This window comes from Branchiostoma floridae, chromosome 19 (assembly GCF_000003815.2).
Source record: "Branchiostoma floridae strain S238N-H82 chromosome 19, Bfl_VNyyK, whole genome shotgun sequence".
Lineage (NCBI taxonomy): Eukaryota > Metazoa > Chordata > Leptocardii > Amphioxiformes > Branchiostomatidae > Branchiostoma > Branchiostoma floridae.
This window is the reverse complement of record NC_049997.1, coordinates 17020329-17042187: the sequence shown is the minus strand read 5'-3', so window position 1 is coordinate 17042187 and position 21859 is coordinate 17020329. Positions and strand designations below refer to the sequence as shown.

Here is a 21859-nt window from a genome sequence, read left to right as displayed (position 1 = left end):
GCAATTGACTTGAAGCCAAGATTACCACTTCCGAGAAATACGGTTTATAAGGAAATAAGTTTTCTCGAGCGGTGCTTCCTTGGATATGATGTCATCCCCCTAGTTGCTATTTTAAGACTTCCTTTAGGAAGTGTATAAATGGGGCAAGAGTCTTGGTGCTACATCTCACATTTCACACGCCCCATTTCGTTGCAGTCTTCCATTTTCCGGGTTAGTCTTCTGCTGTAATAGCAGTCTTCGATAAATCTTTGCTAACGAGAAAGAACACGTGTGAAGTGCTAGCTTGTGTCATGGGGAGCAAACTTTCTCACGGTGTGGACATGGTGGAAGAGGGCGGAGAGCGGAGCCGGGGGTCATCACCGCTCCCAACTCCTCAAGTAAGTGTCGTGCAACGTCAAATATCAGGCGAAGGACTTTGTGTGTTTGAGTATGTGTGCTTGTTTTGTGTTTTTGTGTTTGTTTCTGTGTGTGTGTGTATGTTTGTGTGTGTGTGTGCGTGTTTGCGTGTGTAAATGTAAATGTAAATGTAACCCGTCATGTAGTTTAGAAATGTTGTGAACATTGGAATATTAGCCCAGTTGGGCTAAAAGGTTTCGTAATGAATGAAGTGAAATGTGCGTGCGTGCGCGCGTTTGTGTGCGTGTGCGCGGGTGTGTGTATGTGTGTGTGCGTGCGTGTGCTTGTGTGTGTATGTGTGTGCATGGTGTGCATGTGTCTGTGTGTGTCTGTGTCTGTGTGTGATGCTTGTGTGTGTGTTTGTGTGCGAATTTATGTTACCCCACGGATAAAGGTCAACTAGCGTTATACCTCTTTTTTTCAGACGATTCAGTTTGATACGGTAGAAACACGGCTGTTAAAGAACCCGTTCCCTGGGTACGAGGGTTTCCTTATTGAGAAAGTGGGGCAGAACGGAAGAGCCGCAGGACAGGTGGTCCGGACTGAACACGTGACGCCTGAAAACAAGCACAAAGGTAAGTTTGCAGCTGAGCGCATTATGAGCCCTTTCACAGAGGTTACCACGCACGCGCGGGTGAGAGGAACTCTGGGTAATATGTGAAAGTTGAATGCCCTCAGACGTAAACAGTCTTTACCATTGTTTTGATTTCTGTAACAATGTTCGGAACGTAATGACGCCTGGAATATAGCGGAATGTCTGCTTTCTGGGGCCTTCAACTTTTCAAATTGACATATTATACCCAGAGTTCCTCTCACCAGCGCCTGCGCGGTAACCTCTGTGAAAGCGTTTATTTTTTTCCCGACCCACCTGGTTTGTTTGTTTATTTGGCGGACTATGACACCAGACTGAATTCTTGAAGTAAGATAGAAATAGCACGTGGCAGATATCTAAGCGTACACTGTGGGAACATGTCAGTTTTAAGACTGTATGATTTGGATTATGAGTGTTTTCCACCTTTACTTAAGCTTCTTTCGCAAGTTCCTCTCAGGATGAGCCAACTGCAGTTCAATTGACCTATGCAGAGCGGCGTTTCAAGGAGTACATATTCTTATAGATAGATGTTCCATTTGTATATGCTTAGCAATTTGAGCCGAAAAAGAGCTAGCTAACGAACTGTGAATTAATTTCTATTCTTGCATTTCATTTCTCCTTTCCCAGTGATTGTACTAGTGTACACCTACACGTGTGCGTCGCCTGTAGACGGGACCTACGTTGTGCTGCAGTTTCAACAGTCCGAAAAGTACTTCGCCGCCCACAAAAATCAACCAGGCAAGCTTATTCTGAGGGTAAGTCACAACTTTCATGTCTCATTTGTACTTAAATGTTCCGATGTGTATATTCTATTTATTTTCTCTGTAATATGTTTTTTTTTTTTATTTCCTTGTATGTATATGTGTAACTGGGCCCTATTGAAAAACAGTTTGTCGAAACTGAATAGGCCACCCAGGCTTTTGAAAATAAACGAACGAACAAACAGATATAGGAAAGAAATCATAGAAAGTTTAGATTAACTATAGGGAGAATGATCTGCCAGGCGTAATAGTACAATGCCAACACAAAAGTATGAACGGATAAAATTTTCAGCGACCACTGTCTTTTTCGGGACCAATACTGATGACCAATCACTTAACAACGTAAACTAGCGAGAGTTACAGACACGTGATCTTATTAACACGTGATCTGTGGATATGTGACGTCAGCAATTGGCCAAACGTGTCAGGAAGTTTAGAACGCCCACCGTCTCTGTTCAGTGATGGCTGGAGGGCCCTGATGTATAGGGCCTGAGATGTTGGCAATCATAGAGTAAGACTTGTTTTAAAAGGACCCTTCTGAGGATAGATTAAATCGATCTACTGGCCAATAAGGTAGCATATATTTTGAGAAATTTGCACAACCACGGACTAGGGATGCGAAGGCTTGGTGGAGATTGAATCATAGAATCAATTATGTTGATGATCACAAATCGAAAAGGAAATTGAACTAAACGACGGAAAAGGGTAATCTCCATGTAGATTTACGAGTGAGTTCATTAACTAACGGACGCTCATTTGCTATGCTCCGTGGACAGCTTTGATACTTTGTTAAATGTATTCTCCAGGCAGGGTTTGGTTTGCGGAGATAGTAGTGGCCGGGATTTTTACCGAGGGAAGCGAGCCAATAAACATCCCTACCACTACTATCTCCGCGACCCAACCTATGCTTGGAGAACATATATTTTATGCCTCTGGTAAATCTGCCTGGAAATTAGGAAAAAGGGTCTTTATCAACACATATCAAACGTTTGTTACATTTTTTTCTGACAGAAACGAGGCTGGAATCCAGGAAATGCCGAAGACATCACGACAACTGCCGACCGCCGAGTGTTCCTGATGAAGCCCAATCAGCTTGGTTCGCGAGATCTCGTGTTCGCCTCGCGAGGCTCGTTTCGTCACGTGATCACCGTGTTTCAGAACATTCGAAGAGTCGCTGAACTGGAGGACAAAGGTGTGGTAATAGGCTATTTCGCAGAGTTTGCTACACATGTGCAGGGGGCAGGAATTCTGGGTAAAATGTCAAAGGTAAAGGCCCCATGAACGTTAACATCCCGCCATTTTGCTGGTGCCATTACGTTCCGGACATTGTCGATTGTTACGCAAATCTAAACTAGAAAGGCCGACATTTGCTTGAGAGCAAATACAGCATATTTCAGCCATCTCCCTCCCCATGCAACAATAGACTATTTCAAAATCACCCATTTGAAAAATCACTTTTACTAATGACGGTTTAACCCAAAAATGAATCTTACAAAATTCCCCCGTTCAAGAATGGACTCCAGTGCACCCTATGTGAATTTGCACAATAGACCAGTCCAGAAATACTCCCACTGAAACCTTGGCCTTTTGAATAAGAAACCAAATCCAAAATTGAATTTAGCAAAAAAGGTCCCAGTGCATGAAAAGGTATAATAGACCAGTCTAAAAACACTTCCACTAAAAAGTGAATTTTGAATCATCACCCGTCCAAACTGAATTTGAAAAAAAAACCTTCCGTGTGCAAAAAATGGACTCTTCCATGTAAAGTAGAGCAGTCCAAAAATACATCCGCTAAAATAGGACTTTGACATAATCACTGAAGTCCCAAAAATGGATTTTAAAAAAAGCCAATGGATTTGTAAAAAATCCCCCCTCCATGCAAGAATGGACTCTTCCAGCACACCCATTTAAAATTGCAAATTAGACCAGTCCAAATATAACCCTGCTGAAGGACTTTGACAAACTAGAACTCACCAAAGTCCAAAATATGAATTAAAAAAAATCCCCCCTCCGTGCGAGAATAGACTCTTCCAGCACACCTTCTGTAAAACTGCAAAATAGACCTGTCCAAAAATACACCCACTGAAAGACTTCACCAGTCCGAGGATGAATTTAAAAAAAAAATGAACCCCTCCGTGTAAGAATGGACTCTTCCAGATAACACCGGACTCGCTGATTGGCTGTCACCCCCCCCCCTCTTTAGGATATAGATTCAGGCTAAGTGATTGGTTACCTATCTAATTAGATTAAACTAGGTAGGTAGGTAGGTAGACATATATGCCAGAAGGTGCAATCTGCAGCTGGGGTCAACGACCTTAAGGTCATTGACCCCTGTGGCTATTGGAAAATGACAAAAAAATCCCCAAATCTATCATTTTGACGTAGTCTATGACAAAAATTATACATGTGTCATTTGAATAAATATCTAGTGCACCATTTTACCAAAATTTAGGTCATTTGGTTTTAAAACCAGAGCACAAGAGCCAAAAGTGTACTTTTTGGTCATAAAATGGCCAAATAATCGCAAAATTAAGCATTTTGTTGTACTGTATGCCTCAACTGTTAATGAATCCATGTGCGCATATGTCTAGGGCACTCCTATACTAAATTTCAGGTCATCCGGATCTAAATCCAAGGTACAGGAGCCAAAAGTGTCCTTTTTTGGTAAAAAAATGACCAAAAAATCGCAAAAATAAGCATTTCGTTATACTGTACACCAAAAGTGGTATTGAATTTATATGGAGGAATTATCAAGGCACATCTGTGACAAATTTCAGCTCATTCGGTTATAATACCAGGGTACAGGGGGCCCAAATATACAGTTTTGGTCTTAAGATGACCAAAAAACCTTAATAAAATCATTTTAAAGGCAGATATGAAAAAAATGAAAAAAAAACGTCTGGGGGTATTGGCCCACTCTACCCTTGTGTCAAATTTCAAGTCAATCGGTTCAGGAACAACGGAGATACCGTGTTCCGAAGATTTGACAGGAGAAAGAAAGAAACATTACGAATACAATATATTTCACCATACCTATGGTATGGCTGAAATATAACAAGGCGAGCCGAGGCTGTTTACGTTTGATGGGCCTTAACCTTTGACATACTACCCAGGATTCCCGTCGCCCACACATGCGTAGTAAGCTCTGTGAAAGACCTTATATTATCGTGATTTAACTGATTTGATTACTACTAGTATCGGTGCTAAAACTAGAAGCTGGGAATAGAAGGAGGTGAAACTAGAAATATGTATCGGCAACAGCAAATACAGACAGGTTCGTGATGTAGTGTCATTTATGTCGGTGAAAAAAATGTTCACAAGCAGGTGACAAAATTTGTTCTAGTGAAAATTTTATGTTGTTATTGGGGACTACTTATTCCAGGAAGTTATGTTTTTATATTTTGGAATCGTTTACAATATTGGTGCTGAAGTTAAACATTCGGAGTGACTTTTGGTGGTTAACGAGTCGAACGTAGCAATTCCGTATCTAGCAACTCGGCGGTACTGAAGCGCCGACTAGTAATCCTTGACGGTACTGCAGCCATGCGCATATGAAAGCATGTTAGAATACAGCGAAACAAGGCCTCAGGGAAGTGCTATCCCATGTTTTAATCTTAGAAATTCTTCTCCAGCAGAAATTTACATAGATTTGCTTCATACTTAAAAGAAAACAGGGGTTATTCTGCTCAAATTCTGACAAAAGCTCGCTATATGAAACAAACCTCACTTTTGGTTTTGCCCCAAGTTTTAAACTGCATTTGTCCACAGGACCCAACAACTCTGTCCTCACGCTAACTACACTGCTGTACTGAACAAATTTTCACCAAACAGGGGAAGCTTATAATTATACCTTATATATATAACCTGTTCGAATTCCTTCCAATTCAAAAGCCTCCAGGATCCGTGCAAAATTATAGAGAAAAAGAGGGTTTTAAAAATGATTTAATGAGGCACTTAACTCGTATTCCGATTTTTCCACCTCCGACTGTGCAACGCGACTCTGACATCAACATTTAAGCTGCCTAGGTTTTGAAATCGCGAACGTTGAATTATAATGATTTCCTTTGCACATCATTTGATAATTTTTTCTTCTTTCTTTCTTTACAGGTACCGAGACAGCGGTCGAATCACAACTCTACCAACTTGACTTCCCGGTACTGCGTCGTGCAAAGGGGAGGCCTGAGGGTGAGACGACGGGCGATTATCTGGAGGTTGTGCCGTTCCCATTCAAACCGCAAGAAGGCGCTGACGAACAGTCGGAGCAATGTCCAGACCAGCAAGAATAGCTCCGCGATTGACTATCGTTACTTTCATAGGATGAGGCATGTCTAAGTTGTAATGACATAACTTAGGACTAAAATGATCCTGCTTTAAAAAATTTTAAACGTCTACTTCGTCAAATTTTGAGAACAAGGGGCATGCTTTATTTATGATCAATGCAATGTATTGTCTCGACAGATGAAAAGTTTGAAACATACTTGCTATTGTTTCAAACAGTTCGGAGATTAAGAAAAAACATGGTGATTTTTCTATTGCAAACGTGCAAACAAAGCTTGGAAAAGGTTGCTTTTATTCATTAACCTATTAGTAAACAGGAAGGTTGAACAATTGTGAAAAAACCCACATAGAGTAGTGTGTGGCGGAAATAAATATTTTGGCTTTTTCACATCTTCGTCTTTGATCTTTTTTTAATTGACTTCGGCATTCTACGACATCTGCATCCGTATTCTGGTATCATTACACAATTTATGACATACGTTTACTCATTCTGCTTTGTGCGATTAACAGATAACAAATTCTTTATTGAGACACGACAAAAGTACAGCGACTTTCGTAAGGTCTACATGTAACGTTATAGCAGCTACTTACAGTACAACTAAACACACATATTAACTGAGTGTATAATAAAAAAAGTCTGTTTTGGTACCATGGCTACAGTACCGTCTTAACTGACTACACTGTCGTATCAAGGGAAGCCACTAGGGGGCCCAAAATCTAATCATTTCCAGCTTTTATCACACCCCGCCAGCACATCAAGTATGAAACCAATCCATTCAGCCGTTCTTGAGTTATCTTGTTCACAGACGAACGCTAGTGAAAATATAACCTTCATGACATTTCATGTTCATCGAGGTAAATACATGTAGTGGAAATCTGGCTAGGATTAAAAATTTATGACCAAAAGTAGTAAAAGCGTTGTCTCCTGACATCCACCGGAAATCTAAAACCTAGAAACCTGAAATCTAAGTGGTCAACAAAGTTACGAGATAAGTCAACACACAGAGTAACTTAAATCAAACAATAGATGTTTCATTTTTGTTCTTTTACCTTTTCCACTTTTAGATTGACTATTGCATTCTACGGCATTCCTATCCTTCCGATACTTTGTTGCAATTTATGGCGTATTTTTCAGTCATTTTGCAGCTGCTTTGCACGATGTACAGTATTATCGAAAAGTCGCTTTTACAAAAGGACGAAAATTGATGCGTTCGTGGGTGTCATCCATTTAGAATGAACAAGTGCCTTACCACAAAGACTCAGTTTTGTATCGCATTCTGGATCAGTGACTCCGGGTAAAGTATGCCTCAGGCGGTTTGGAGTGACTGCTACTATCCGCGCTATGGGACAAAAGGTAGGCTGTCAGAAAACATTACATCAACTGTTTGGCTGCAGTTTTGGTATTTACCGGTTTGGTATTTACCGTTCACAAATATATGTATACACCACCATGAAAATGAATAGATTAGAGAAGAGTAGAGTAGAGTAGAAAAGAGAAGAGTAGAGTAGAGTAGAGTAGAGTAGAGTAGAGTAGAGAAGAGTAGAGTAGAGTAGAGTAGAGAGTAGAGAGTAGAGAAGAGTAGAGTAGAATAAAGTAGAGTAGAGTAGAGTAGAGAAGAGTAGAGTAGAGTAGAGAGTAGAGAAGAGTAGAGTAGAGTAGAGTAGAGAGAAGAGTAGAGCAGAGTAGAGTAGAGTAGAGTAGAGTAGAGTAGAGTAGAGTAGAGTAGAGTAGAGTAGAGTAGAGTAGAGTAGAGTAGAGTAGAGTTCCTCTGGCACAGGTAGGGATATCAGGTTCCAATCAGGACACACACATATACACACATACATACACACACACACACACACAGACACACACACAAACACACACAGACACACACACAAATATAAATTTTGAAGGTGGGTCATATATATATAGGTCGGCTTCACTCCTTGCTAAGCTTTTGATACTAGCTAGTAGCTTAGGCCACCGTACTATCTGCTTGGAGACAAAGTTTGTTCAAATTCTAGATCAGTGACTCGAATCAAAGTATGCCTCAAGCAGTCACGTAGTATGCCGGACAAAGAGCATTCTATTCTCTTGTTTCCTTGAGGTACGTCATTTTACAACGTTCTACAGCGACGTTCCGGATCAGTTCTGGTCTGTTGGTAGATATAATGTGTACTGGCGCCATTCCCACTTGCTTTATTTTAAGCTCAGTATATAAAGGAAGTGATACATCCAGAGACTGTCAGTCTTAATCCAGCATTTCCGTGTCGAATTTTGTTCTGAGCTGAGAAAGTTTGCAGCACCGGCTTGTGCCATGGGGAATTGCTTGCGAACATGCCATGGACGAGGAGACACAGAGGTCGTCGGTGCATCGGTGCCACATGTAAATGCCTTTATAGTCTTGATCGCTAGTTTGCTTGGTTGTTTGGCGTGTGTGTTTGTGTGTGTATGTGTGTGGTGTGTGTGTGTGTGTGTGTGTATGTGTGTGTGTGTGTGTGTGTGTGTGTGTGTGTGTGTGTGTGTGCGTGCGTGGTGTGTGTGACTGTGTTTGTGTGTGTATGTGTGTGTGGTGTGTGTGTGTGTGTGCGTGGTGTGTGTGACTGTGTGTTCGTAGAGACATCTTCATGTACAATTGACAATGATAGATCGTGTGTGTATGTGTTTGTGTGTTTGTGTATGTGTGTGTAGGTGTGTTTTGTGTGTGTGTATGTGTGTCTGTCTGGCTGTGCGCGCGCGCGTGTGCGTGTGTGTGTGTGTGTTTTGTGTTCGTGTGACTACAAAGCCCCCGTGCGGCTTTTCTATTAAGGCACTGCCATGTAACTTCCAATTTTGATATCTCGTTTTCTGGACATGCTATGGTGGTTATTTTATGTGGGTAAATATCTCTTGTTGCAGGAAGTAAGTGGTGAGTTGGGGCCACTTGCAACTATTTTTTGGGGGTGCCGTGTGTGTGCGTGCGCGCGTGCTTGGACGTGTGCGTGTGGATGTGGCACAAATTTGGCAAATAATTTACCCCGACTGGTTCTGCTTGGTTCCTGCTGAGTCGGTTTCTGTGTGAAGGCCGTATAAAATGTGTACGTTTATGTAGATCCTCTCTAACTTTTCCCCACGTTTACAGGCCATACAGTTTGATAGCAACGGTAAAGTAGAACAACTAATAAAGAACCAGTACCCGCCGTCCTTCTTCAGCATTGGCCTAACGGAGATCCCGGAGAAAGAGTGTTCCGGACTGAACACTTGACGAATGGGATTGAGGACGACGGTAAAGGGAAGTGTCAGAAATTTTCACTTCTCCTGGAAGAATAAGGGTCGCTATGCTATCACATGCATTTTCATTTATTACCTGCATGAAAAATGCATGTATTGATTCTGTTTTTTTATGTTTTGGGGGTAAGTTATATATCAGCTTGTTGCAGCCTTGTGGTTGTTTAAAAAATATATTAGAGTAACTGTGACCATCCCTGTCACATCTGTATGGAATGAACCATTATATACACTTTAGGGATATGTGCCAGTTGCATGTGTAACAATAGGAAATAAAATGAACACATAAAAAGGTGTAAGTTTGGATCTCACCGTTTACCATAGTTATAAGAACAATGATAGAATAATTTTGCCAAACGTCAAACCATATCAACCCCACAACAAACCATACGGACCATCACAAAACGAAATATTTCATGAAGGTTTGAGTTTTCACACTCTTGTACTAAAATATGTTTGCGTTGAAATTTCCGTGACATAATTTAGAAAACTAGACACTACTGTGACGTGATACCACTAGCTCAGACTTCAGTTTAAAATCATCACCAAACAACAAGCAGTAGATTGTTTACCAGTATCAATTATTGTTCCGATCCCCCAAACACACGTCAGCCAAAGATACAAATCATAGTATGGAATTGTAAAGTTTTAACTTCAATTTTTGAATATGAATGATTATCCATTTGTTATATTAGACAACTGTATTTAACTAACCATGATCATTACTTCATTATGAAATGATCTTCCATTCATCATTTCAGCGATCGTGCACATGTACCCCTACACCAGTATACCACCAGTGGACGGCACCTATGTTGTACTGCAGTTTAAAGATTCTGAAATGTACGTTGCCAGCAAGGAAGGAAAACCGCGTGTGCTTACTCTAGAGGTGAGCAGCAGCAACAGATTCGTTAGACTAATAAACTAGTAGACAGTTACTTACATTTTCATGTACTTTTTTCGAGGAGCTCGTATTTTTTTCAAGAGATAACAAATAAGCTAAGGAAAACTTTATTATATGCATCAATTTTTATCCGTTTCGAAAAAAAATACTGCAAATCGTATATGAATTTGCAAATTGACAAATATCGAAAAGTTGATACTTTATGTCGTCGACTATGTCTCAAATTTACTCCGTACACATAAAATATTTCATATTTGGTGCAAGTGAACTTACAAATACAGTAAAGCATACTGACCATTGTGTTACAGATTAATATCTATCAAGATCACCTGTATGTTCTCCATTGTATTTGCAATTTGGTCTATATCTATAACCAATGAAAAGTGCTACTAGAGTCCTTAATTATATGGACAGAATAGTTGGTTGGGCTGGTGTGAAACAGTTCTTAGTATGACCTCTTTGAAATGTTTGCGTTATATTAACGCAAAGATATTTTGGTGCAAACAATTTCTGCCTATACATTTTGTATATAAATAGGTATTAGTAAGGTGGAAGGGGGTTTCGGTCCCGGAGTTCAAGAAGAAGAACCTTTTTTGATACAATGTTTGTTTTTTCGCACGCTCACATCAGTTTTCAAGTGCAAAGAGGATGCTAGTAAAAACAGTATGTCCTAGATTCACCATGCCCCATCCCTCTTACATGTCTGTTATTTTGGTTGTACATGCAGGATCCGGAAGAGTTTGATCCGGAAGATGCCGAAGACATCACGACAACTGCCGACCGGCGAGTGTTCCTGATGAAACCGAGTCAGCCTGGTTCGTCAGACGTCGTGTACGCCTCGTGTGTCGCCTCAAAGCAAAATCAAGGCCAGAAAGACAAAGCACTTGTCATCACCCTGTTCAAGAACACCAAAAGGGCCGCTAGACTGACGATAGAAGGTACTAATCTTGAATATTAGTATCTTACTTATAGCCGCTGTTGAAGTTGTGAGGCCCCGTACTGTGTATACATGTGTACAACATCGAAAATATCTTAAAGAAAAAAATAGCAAGAGACATTAAGCAATGAGAAGCAATGATAAACAATGAGGATTATTGTATAATGATGACAATTATTTGCTAAATGCAGCATAAGGTAATAAGAAAAATATGCTGTGTCTTACTCTTATCTACAAGTTTTCGTCTTCCTCTTAATCTGAAAACATGTACACGAGCGTAGAGCTTTCCAAAACATCGTAGTTAGATGGTTACGTTAGATATTTCAAAAAGTCATTCTTTTGTGTATATTTTGTTTTACGTGTATGATGTTTACTATTTGTACAATGAGTGCTCCAGAACAAAGAGATAATTTTCTACATACATGTAGTTCCTGTCACAAATTAAATACATCAGGAGTTCGGGTGTATCTACCTACCAGTTAAGTTTGATGTGTGTGATCGGTGATGCACCACGTGCAAGAGGATGAGTGAGTGATCGGTGAATAAGAAAGGGATTGTCCATCATATATGTGATACGTTATGAATAGTAAAAGTTGATTATCAGCAAACATGTTAGGTTTGTAAAAAGAATCTTGTTTTATGGTACAGATATCATGCATTCCTTATTTGCTGAAAGAATTGGTATAGAGATTGGCCCAAAGCAACTGTGAGCTTGACAAATTGAATTATGCTTTCGTTTTTAATCTTTTCACAGGAAAGCGGGCAATATTGGAATCACAGCGGTTTCAAACTGAAAACGTTCCGACCGAGAGCGGTTCCGAACACTTTGACGAATGCCCAGACGAGGAAGTACAACTTCACGACTGAATCATCTATAAAAATCGTCGCTCGATGAGGAATAAGAGAACAAACTCCATGTCCTTAAACTATAAATACCTGTTTTTTTTTATACTCTCACTACGTCGAGATCGCTGTTAGATTATGTTATATCTCAGCCATGGCTTCTCTTTTTTTTATCTCTAATGTTTTGACTTTCTTTCAAATAATGGCCGAATGATTGAACTGTTTTCTAACGTCACAGACCTGCATATATACTTCAGAGATGTGATAGTGGAATCTTAGCAACAAATCAAGCTTCTAGCTTTATGTTACTTGCTCCTCTAACACTTTTACTTCATAACCTAGAAATATGGTGGAAAGACATGGAATAAGGAAATAGCCGGAGAGCTTAACGGAAATTTCAAAGGTTTTCTTTGGACATTTTATATCAAGATGTTCTAGAAATCGGGTAGTAGCCATTAACGCAATCGTAATTGCGCAGAAAAGTTCAAGTTTGTTTTTAGAAAAAACGGTTTTCCGAAATCTGATTTTCAGACCACGCAGCCGCGTCGTCTAGCGATCCATATCCGAAGTGCATACTCAACTTTCTATCTTTGCTCTTTACATACATATCGCAGGAGGGCGCAACTGAGTGGTGTTCTTTGGGTTGGCAAACTAACACATCGTAATAGCGTAGCAGGAAATGAAGTGTCAAAAACAGCATTAATGCCGTGGACTGTTAGTAGAGTTCTCTTTGAGACAATCAGTTGATATTACCTGCTGACGTTCGGATACCTATCAGACATTTTCCTCAGAGCTTCTAACTGGAGTTTTGCTTCTCGTTTCTCGTCAGAGGGTAATATTAACTGGTTGTGTAAACATAACTCTACAGGACTACTGACAACTGGAAAAACATAGACTCTGACATGTTTAAAACTTTATTTATTCATGAGAAGTTCAAATCGGCCTGCAGGCCGCCTTTTCTTGACGTGATGAGGGAGGTAAGGGTCAGATAAAAAATAACAGAGATACAAATTACATCGAGTCCTAAAAAAGCTGTGATCATATCACATTATTAAAGTTATCGTGTATTGTATTCTTGTCCTTTTATCAGACTATTGAGTGATTGAAATCGGTGTGTGTCATGTCATTACAAAATGAAACGATTGGATTTTAACAAAAACTCGTTAAACTCATAGTGACCTGGATTCAAAAATACAAATCATGTGTTTAAACTATATTTTAAATAGAAACCTGTTTCATTTTTTTTATGTATTGTATGGTAATTTCGTGTCAATATTACGTGTTATTGAATATAAACTTTGTAGCAGAAGCAATTTCAAATACATGTACGTCTATAAAAGATTTAAAGCAAGATAATATGGATTGTACTTAGTGGAAGCCTATTAGTGTTTTTGTGACTGCATTTGGAAGTATCTATGAATAAATGAATACGCGAACAAGCAAGTCAAGAAAGGAATGGTTGTTTAATTGATTGAATAAATGAATGAATGACCAAGGGATTGAAATAGGGAAAGGTGCCCCTTGCCCAGTCTTCTATCAGTATACAGTCATTTTTCGGACCACGCAGCAGCGTCCTCTAGCGATCCATATACAAAGTGCATGCAAAACTTTCTACCGTTGCTCTTTACAGGTATATCGAGGAGGGCGCAACTGAGTGGTCTTCGTTGTGTTGCTCAGAACATCCACAAGCTAGCGTAGTAGTGTAGCAGGAATTGAAGTGTCAGAAACAGCAATAGTGCCGTGATATGGATAGAATAGTAGAGTTTTCTTTGACACAGCAAGTTGATATTACCTGCTGACGTTTGGATGCCTATAAGACATCTTCCTCAGAGCTTCTTATACCCCTGTCACATTTGGCGAAAATCGATCAGACGACGATTCTACGGTAATCACCCGAGCCTCGCCTATAATAAGAACTTGATTGCACAACAATCATACAACTACGGGGGTCGCGGATAGATACTGTGAAGTTGCTGAGGTTGCATGTCAGGGCCATTTAAGGTTAGTTTGGCGTCATGTAAGGACAAACTTCGAGATTACGAGCAATGTTTAGTCATTTATATATGGATGACATCCTCTGGGAACCCAAACAAATTATGCGAGTATTAGAAAAAAAGGTTAGAAAAAGACGTTGTTGCCTCCTTAGATCTAAGTGGTAAAGATAGTTGACCAAATGACTGAACACACAAAGAATGGTAAAGTGAACAATACATTTTTTGTTTCCTTTTGTCCTTTTTCCAGATGACTTTGGCGTTCTACGACATTACTATACATTTCCGATATTTTGTTACAATTTATGGCGTATTTTTAAAAATTATTTTGCAGCTACTTTGCACAATGTACAGAATGATTGAAAAGTTGTCTTTAAAAACGGGAAAAATTTGATGCGTTTGTGTGTCTCATCCGTTTAGAATGAACAGGTGTCTTAGACTAGGCATTCTAGACCAGTGACTCCGATTTAAGTGTGCCCCAGGCAGTCTTGAGTGATTGATAATATCGCGCGCTATCGGACAAAAGGGTAGTCTGTCAGAAAAAAAAGTCCTTGGTCTGACAATACTCAATAGACAACTGTTTGGGTGCGGCTCACTCAGTTTGGTACTTACCGTAGCATGCGTGTACCACCGTGACAATGTTTACTTTTTGTTGAGATAGTTCTCAGTGCTCTCTCTATATTTTGAACAACGTAGACCTTTTGACAGAAATTCAAACAAAATATGCTCATAACTTAAGTTCATAAGCTTGGGAAGCTTTTTATTAACCCGCTAGACCATCTATTCTGGGTTGAATACAGGTGGAATGAATACCTGCACTATACTTGTATTTCTCGCGAGGCCACAAGGGCGGAGCCAATAGAATTTACTGCAAACATGAATGCATAGGGAATTTTTTGTTGGCAATGCTTTGTGGGAATTGTGTATGTACACATTAGGGGAGGAATTGGGGTATTCGAGTAGTAAATACAGATTCTGAAGTTAGTACACACTGTTAGTCAAAGAGCTTTTTAAGATGTTGCTATGATTATGTTATAGGTGTTTATAATAAAAACCAATCTAACAGCGGTTTTCATTAGCTTTTGCTTCTCACAATATGGAATGGTCTGATTTCAGGTCTTTTTGATCGGTATGGCCCTGATACACGTTCTGTTGATTACCACAAGTCTAACCTTCAAACATCAACTTTATCACTTCGTAGATCAGTGAATCGGATCAAAAGTTACCTTGCAGGTACACATGTGTATATACGTACACGACAAAAGGCAGTCTGATCAAGGACAGTAGAAAATATCTTTGTTAGTGTCCTTGGTCTTACCGCAAACAACACCTCAGGCTCGTGTTCGGCTTCGGTTGTCTACACCTATTTGCTAAACATTCAGACAACCCCCCTCCCCACCCCGCTCATCTAATACTATCTTATGTTGAAATAGTTGCGCACACTAGTGCTCATCTGAAGGACAATATTCCCGACCCCTCATAAAGCCAAGAGTAATAGTGATAATCTATCTTTAAGAGAACTATACGGAATGCTATAGGATGTAAGACTAAGTTCAACTTCAAGCCGTTTCAGCGATAGCACACATTTGTGGCTGTGATTTGAAGGGGGGGGGGGGTCTCGACAATATGTGACCAGGTATAACGTCCTTGGTGCAAGTGATGCAAAATATCAGGTGATAAAAAGTACCTACAGTCAAGATGAGGACTATTAAAGAACTAAATGGGACTACATGCAGAGGAGATTTGATGTTATACAGGAAAGTGTCGTTTTATAGAAAGCTCGAGACGTTGCAAGACCAAATCCGGTGTTTTGGGTCATATAAGGACAGACTAGCCCCCCACCCCAACATGGCAGCTGTTTTGGCCTAGGGCGTGTGTGCACCGTTTAGAAAGAAAAAGCCATACAACAAAGACTCAGTAATCTCAAAGTGGTACGGTGGCATAAGATAGTATCATAAGCTGGCCGAGGAGTCTAGCCGCCCAACGAGTGATGTCCACTTCATTGCCCAGCTTCACTCATTGGTCAGCTTTTGATACTATCGTCAGGTGGTATCTCAGCGCACTTGTGGCACCGGTGCGGCACTGCGGGGTTCGTTCACTGTGGCATTGTTACGCTATTTTCACCGATGCTTTATAATCTAGATATTGCGTAATACTTAAACTTATGACTTAGAAGACAACAAAACGTATAAGAATTCGTTCTTTATCTGCAAAATTCGTTGAGTATCTTTAGAACCCCGCAGTGCCGCACCAGTGCCCCAAGTGCAGTGAGACACCACCTTTAGGTCACCGTACTATCTGCTTGGAGAAAGAGTTTGTTCACGTGCACATTCTAGATCAGTCGTAGTGGCTCGGATTTAAGTGTGCCTCAAGCAGTTACGTTGTGTGCCGTCCTTGAAGTACGTCATTTCCCAAGGTTCTAGACGTCCTCGATCAGTTCTGGTCGGATGGTTGATATAATGTGTACCTGACCGACGCCATTCCTACCTGTTGCTATTTTAAGGTCAGTATATAAAGGAGAAGATACATAAAGAGACCGTCTTAATCCAGCATTTCCGTGCCGAACGTTGTTTTGAGCTGAGAAGGTTACAAACAAGTTTGCAGCACAGTCTTGTGTCATGGGGAATTGCTATTCCAACTATGCCGTAGAGTCAACAGAGGTAAGAGGCTCTTGACTTTACTTGGCCTCTTTTATGTCTTTGAGTGTGTGCTTGTGTGTTCATGGGTACTTGTGTGTGTGCTCGTGTTTGTTTGTGTGTGCGTGCGCGCGCGTGTGTGTGTGTTTGTGTGCGTGTGTGTGTTTGTGTCTGCGCGCGCGTGTGTGTATGTGTGTTTGTGTCTGCGTGTATGTGGGTGGATGTGTGGAAATGTGTGTGTGTGTGTTTGTGTGTGTTTCGGCATAGCTAGTTGACCCACAAATTTCAGGTCGCAGCCCATGTTTTTTTCCCTTCTCTCTCATTGACCGTTACTGTGTGTCGTCTTCAAATTGCATGCACCTTATTTCTTGAGAAGACAGGAAACTTATGAATCACCTGTAATGTCCTAGCAGATCTTTTCTATGTGATGCCACAGCTTATTTATATTATGCTACATCCGCTGTACCCTACTCCCTATCCTGTCAATTATATAGCTGTTACAAGGTACCGTTAACTTTTGATTATCAATCTTTTCCAATCTTTTTTTTCAGACGGTACAGCTACAGTTTGATAAGAAAGAAGAACGGCAGATAAAGAATCCGAACCAACCGTACAATGGTACCCTTATGCAGAAATACAAAGAAAATGGAGACCCCAAAAGACAGGTGTTCCTGACAGAACAAAGCAACGACAGAAGTAAGGGAAAATCTCACGTTTCAATATCCGTCGGAAGAAATCAGTCCCCTGTTATGTACAATTTCGCCCACAGTTTTTGTGTGGCCACTTTTCTGACATAAATTTGTCAAACTGGAGAGTATTGCCTATGATACAGCTAATTGAGGTGAGTACCCTTCTGTGGTTGATCAACTGCTATTGTCTCATTGAAAAATGTACAATTCCAAGACACACAAGAACATGTTTTTTTGTGTCCAGGGACATATCTGAAAAACCGATAGATGGATTTTTATAATTATCTCTGTCACGTGGGTTGTTGACTGGTTTCGGGGCTCCTGTTGATGACCTTGGTACTGCAGCTGGACTCTCTGGTTTTGTGCCTTTGGTCCTCGATGTGTTGTGGTGCTGATTTCTAGGTTGGTGACTTTTCCTAGAATCAGGTTGGCAACAATTTCATGATATGCATGCAAGTTCATAATTTTCGTGTTGCCATGGCATCGGGTTACTGACAACAGGTTCTAACGACATAGTTTTTAGGTCATCATGCTGAATCAAGTAGCAGTTACAAAAACAAAGGTCCTGTTCAAAAATGGTTAACCTGGCACTTTCCGCCGGCGCTGCAGCGAGGCGAGGGTGTTTGCCTTTGTGTTTGCGAACAAGATAACTCGAGACGCTGTGGATCATTTTGCATGAGTTTTGGTAGTAATGTGGGGGTTGAGAAATTGAGGGTCGAATTCGACAATAGGCCTAGCGACGAGTTACGGTACTGCAGCGGAGGTTCAAAGTTGGTGGTAAAATTTTCGTCAAGTGCCAGGTTTACGATTTTTTAGTAGTGGATACGTTTTTGGGCAGGGAGTAAGTCGTGCAAGTTTGGGCCCTCTGGTGGCTTGTTTTCAACTGCAGTGGGACTTTTTGTTCATAACTTAAGAGGATAACCGTGCGGGGACTGGTAGATATTTATAATTTTTGGGATACAGGTACCTTAGATGAAGATTAACATGATGATATCTTCTTTATGCAAATAAAGGAGTCATTTACATAGATAATGGTAATTTTTCTATCTAAATGGATTGACCTCTATTCAGGGACACTGTCTCTCCTTTCCAGGGAATAGTAGGTCAGATCAACAGCTGTTTGGTGTTTATTTTTTTTAACAAGTCAAGTGGCGGGGTCATGATTTTTTAACACAGTACAATGACAGACAATGTCCATTATTCTATTTTTAACTTTGCCAAGAAGGTTGTGTTTTGAGATGTATTTTTATAGTCCATGACCTTAAAGTCTTTGATAAAGGCACTCCCCATAATAAGCGTTGATTAGTTGGCGAAGGTATGTGTTTTATGGAACTCTAGTTATACATCAATTACATCTGAGTTGGCAGATTCCAACTGATATATGGTGTCATCTTCCTATGTCATTTTTACGCCGCTGTTGCCATTGGCAACAAAAGTCTTTTTGAGTTTTGCGGTACTCGTTTATATGGTTTCAGCTAATAAAATCACATACATGACGTCATAATGACGTAATAGCCAAACCAAAGTTGTCCTTATACGTTTACACTTAAGCTATACTGTGAAAATTCGTTGGTCATAACATGAGTAAATATTAAGTAGTTACAGCTAGGAGTAGAGCCTCAACCACCAAATCCCCCCCCTCCCCCCTCCAGGATGCGCAAAAAGCCCGGTCACTGAGTTTCTCTTACACAATAAAAGTCAAGACTTTATTCAAGAAATTATGTCTGTAACGATTTTAATCTTGTATTTCATTGTTCCTTTCAGCGACAGTGACAGTGTACTCCTACAGCACTATACCACCAGCAGGCGGTGGCACCTATGTTGTACTGCAGTTCAAGTCGTCCGGAATGTACTTAGCTACCAAGAAAACTAAAAAACTGCGGGTGAGTTACAACAGATAGAGACAAATATGAAACTCGGCAATAAACTGATAAAAATACATTAGCATGAAAATTCAGCAGAGTTTGTTTATTGCATTGCGGAAAAACACAAATTTCACTCATCGCAATTTTTTACCATTCTACCGAGTGCTGTAAACAGGCATGTTTTTTTAGCACATGTGACGTCAGCACCGGGTCAAAGTTCGTCGAAAGTCGGCGCACTGCCCCCGTCCCAAGTAAGATAAGGTTAATGTGCCTTGGTATCTGAGGCCTTCACTCCTTTCACAAATTAAAGCAGGCGTTTTTTTTTTGTCCAGACTGTTGACCCATTTCAAAGAAACGTATACTAAATAAATAGATAAATGTTGATATTTAAAATTCATATATACTTTTCGTGAGGTTTCAAGTGTTTACAAAAACCAAAGACAAACCACCTAAATGCAGCATGTTCCCTGACGTGTTTATGATTTTGCCGACAGCTGCAGAAACCGAAAAAGTTTAAACCGAAAGATGCACAAAAAATCACGGCAACTGACGATCCACGAGTGTTCCTGCAGAAACCACATCAGAATTCGTCCGACATGCGGTATCAGTCTGTGTTTGCCTCACAGAAGCTCGGATCCTCTCGCGTTATCACCGTGTTTGAGGACAAAGAGAAGGGCACTGAACTCAGGAACGAAGCTACTACAGGCACTTCTAAAGGTTTTGTGTTTCACTTTTGGTGAAGCATTGCGTGTATACGAGTATGTAGCATGGTTGCCAGACACACCGCACTACACGCTGAATCCTTTCGGCGCGTTGCACTGCCACATTTGGCACATGACCTCTTTTGTGCCGAATTCTACCATCCCCGCACCCCGTAGGAAGGCCTGGTTGTGGTTATCTGGACTCCAGGCTAGCGTACATGCAAACCTACCGGCTAATTAATTAACAATGTGCGCTTGTGTTATGTCCTTACTTAAACCAAAAGTAACTAGAGTAACTAGAGTAACTTGAACCAAAAGTAACTAATTTTTAAATTTCTCATTGAAATGTAAAAAACGCTGTCGCCTGCCTTTACGACTTGATATGGAGCAAATTATTGACAGCATCACTGGTCCCTTTGGTTTTCCATAACCCCTCTAATGATTTACAAAAGATGCGCCACAAAATTCATATTGGTTTTAATTCTTTTCGTAGGAAATGGAACATCAATGGATGCACAGCTGTTTAAAGTGCTTTCTGCGGACGAGATCAATTTCCCATCAGTGCCGCCAGGAGGCGCTGGTGAACAGACTGCAACTGACGAATGTCAAATCCCAGGTATATCCGGAGACCGTGGATTGTTGAATTCCGCGCCGCGGAATTCATCGCTATACCGATGAAATCCGCGCCACTTCGGTCGCTAATACTAGCGTTTGGTCGCGGACTTCATCACGCTATACCGATGAAATCCGCGCCACTTCGGTCGCTAATACTAGCGTTTGGTCGCGGACTTCATCACGCTATACCGATGAAATCCGCGCCACTTCGGTCGCTAATACTAGCGTTTGGTCGCGGACTTCATCACGCTATACCGATGAAATCCGCGCCACTTCGGCCGCTAATACTAGCGTTTGGTCGCGGACTTCATCACGCTATACCGATGAAATCCGCGCCACTTCGGTCGCTAATACTAGCGTGATGAAACCCGCGCCACTTCGGTCACTAATACTAGCGTCTGGTCGCGGACTTCATCACGCTTGACAGATGAAACCCGCGCCACTTCGGTCACTAATACTAGCGTCTGGTCGCGGACTTCATCACGCTAGACTGATGAAACCCGCGCCACTTCGGTCACTAATACTAGCGACTGGTCGCGGACTTCATCACGCAAGACCGATGAAACCCGCGTCACTTCGGTCGCTGATACTAGCGTTTGGTCGATCTTCTTCACTTGGCATTTGGACCTACATTGCCTTCGATGCAAACCTCTAGTTTTGGAGCTGATTTTTGCGCGAAGCTGTAATTTTCAACAATCAAATTTAGAGCTCTAATATGATAAAATGTTAGGTTGAATTTTGTAATCCATCAGAATATTTCTTTCAAAGCGTTGCACATTATATCAGGTCATTGACTTGAATCGGACTAAACATGAAGCTACTCATTAATTGTTGTGAAGTTGTAATCGTAGAGAGAAAAAATTACAGTTAAATTTACCGCTAAATATCGCAATGACTGACGGGATAGCTTGGGCGAGGCGCCATTTCCCCAATCATATTGTTCTATTGTTCTATTTTCGTGTGTTCGCGAACAATATATCCTGTAAATACACCGATATCTTCTGGTAAAAGGTTGTAAATGACATGGAAAATGTTTAGGGATTCAATATGCTGTCAATTTGGCCTGTTTGTTGTGTGTTGTTGAATTAATTGTTGTGAAGTTGTAATCGCAGAGAAAAAAAAATACAGTTAAATTTACCGCTAAATATCGCAATGACTAACGGGATAGCTTGTGCGCCATTTCCCACTTTCGTGTTGTGTTTGCGAACAATATGTCCTGTAAATACGCCGATATCCTCTGCTAAAAGGTTGTAAATGACACGGGAAAATGTTAAGGGATTCAATATGTTGTCAATTTGGCCTGTTGTGTGCTGTTGAAATAAGCTGACGGAAATCCGAATAGAGACAGTTCTGTGAAAAATCAGTCAAGTTTACCGCTACATATCGCAATGTCTGACGGGA

General features: G+C 40.7%; 1 protein-coding gene across 1 annotated transcript; it reads left to right on the top strand.

Annotated features, from left to right (window-relative positions):
- The first annotated feature begins 133 nt into the window (after positions 1-133).
- LOC118406333 lies at positions 134-6357 on the top strand. The gene is made up of 5 exons (XM_035806274.1): positions 134-377; positions 821-971; positions 1616-1743; positions 2761-2941; positions 5857-6357. The coding sequence occupies exons 1-5, from the start codon at positions 291-293 to the stop codon at positions 6033-6035; spliced, it is 726 nt and encodes a 241-aa protein (XP_035662167.1). The 5' UTR covers positions 134-290; the 3' UTR covers positions 6036-6357.
- Positions 6358-21859: the final 15502 nt, after the last annotated feature.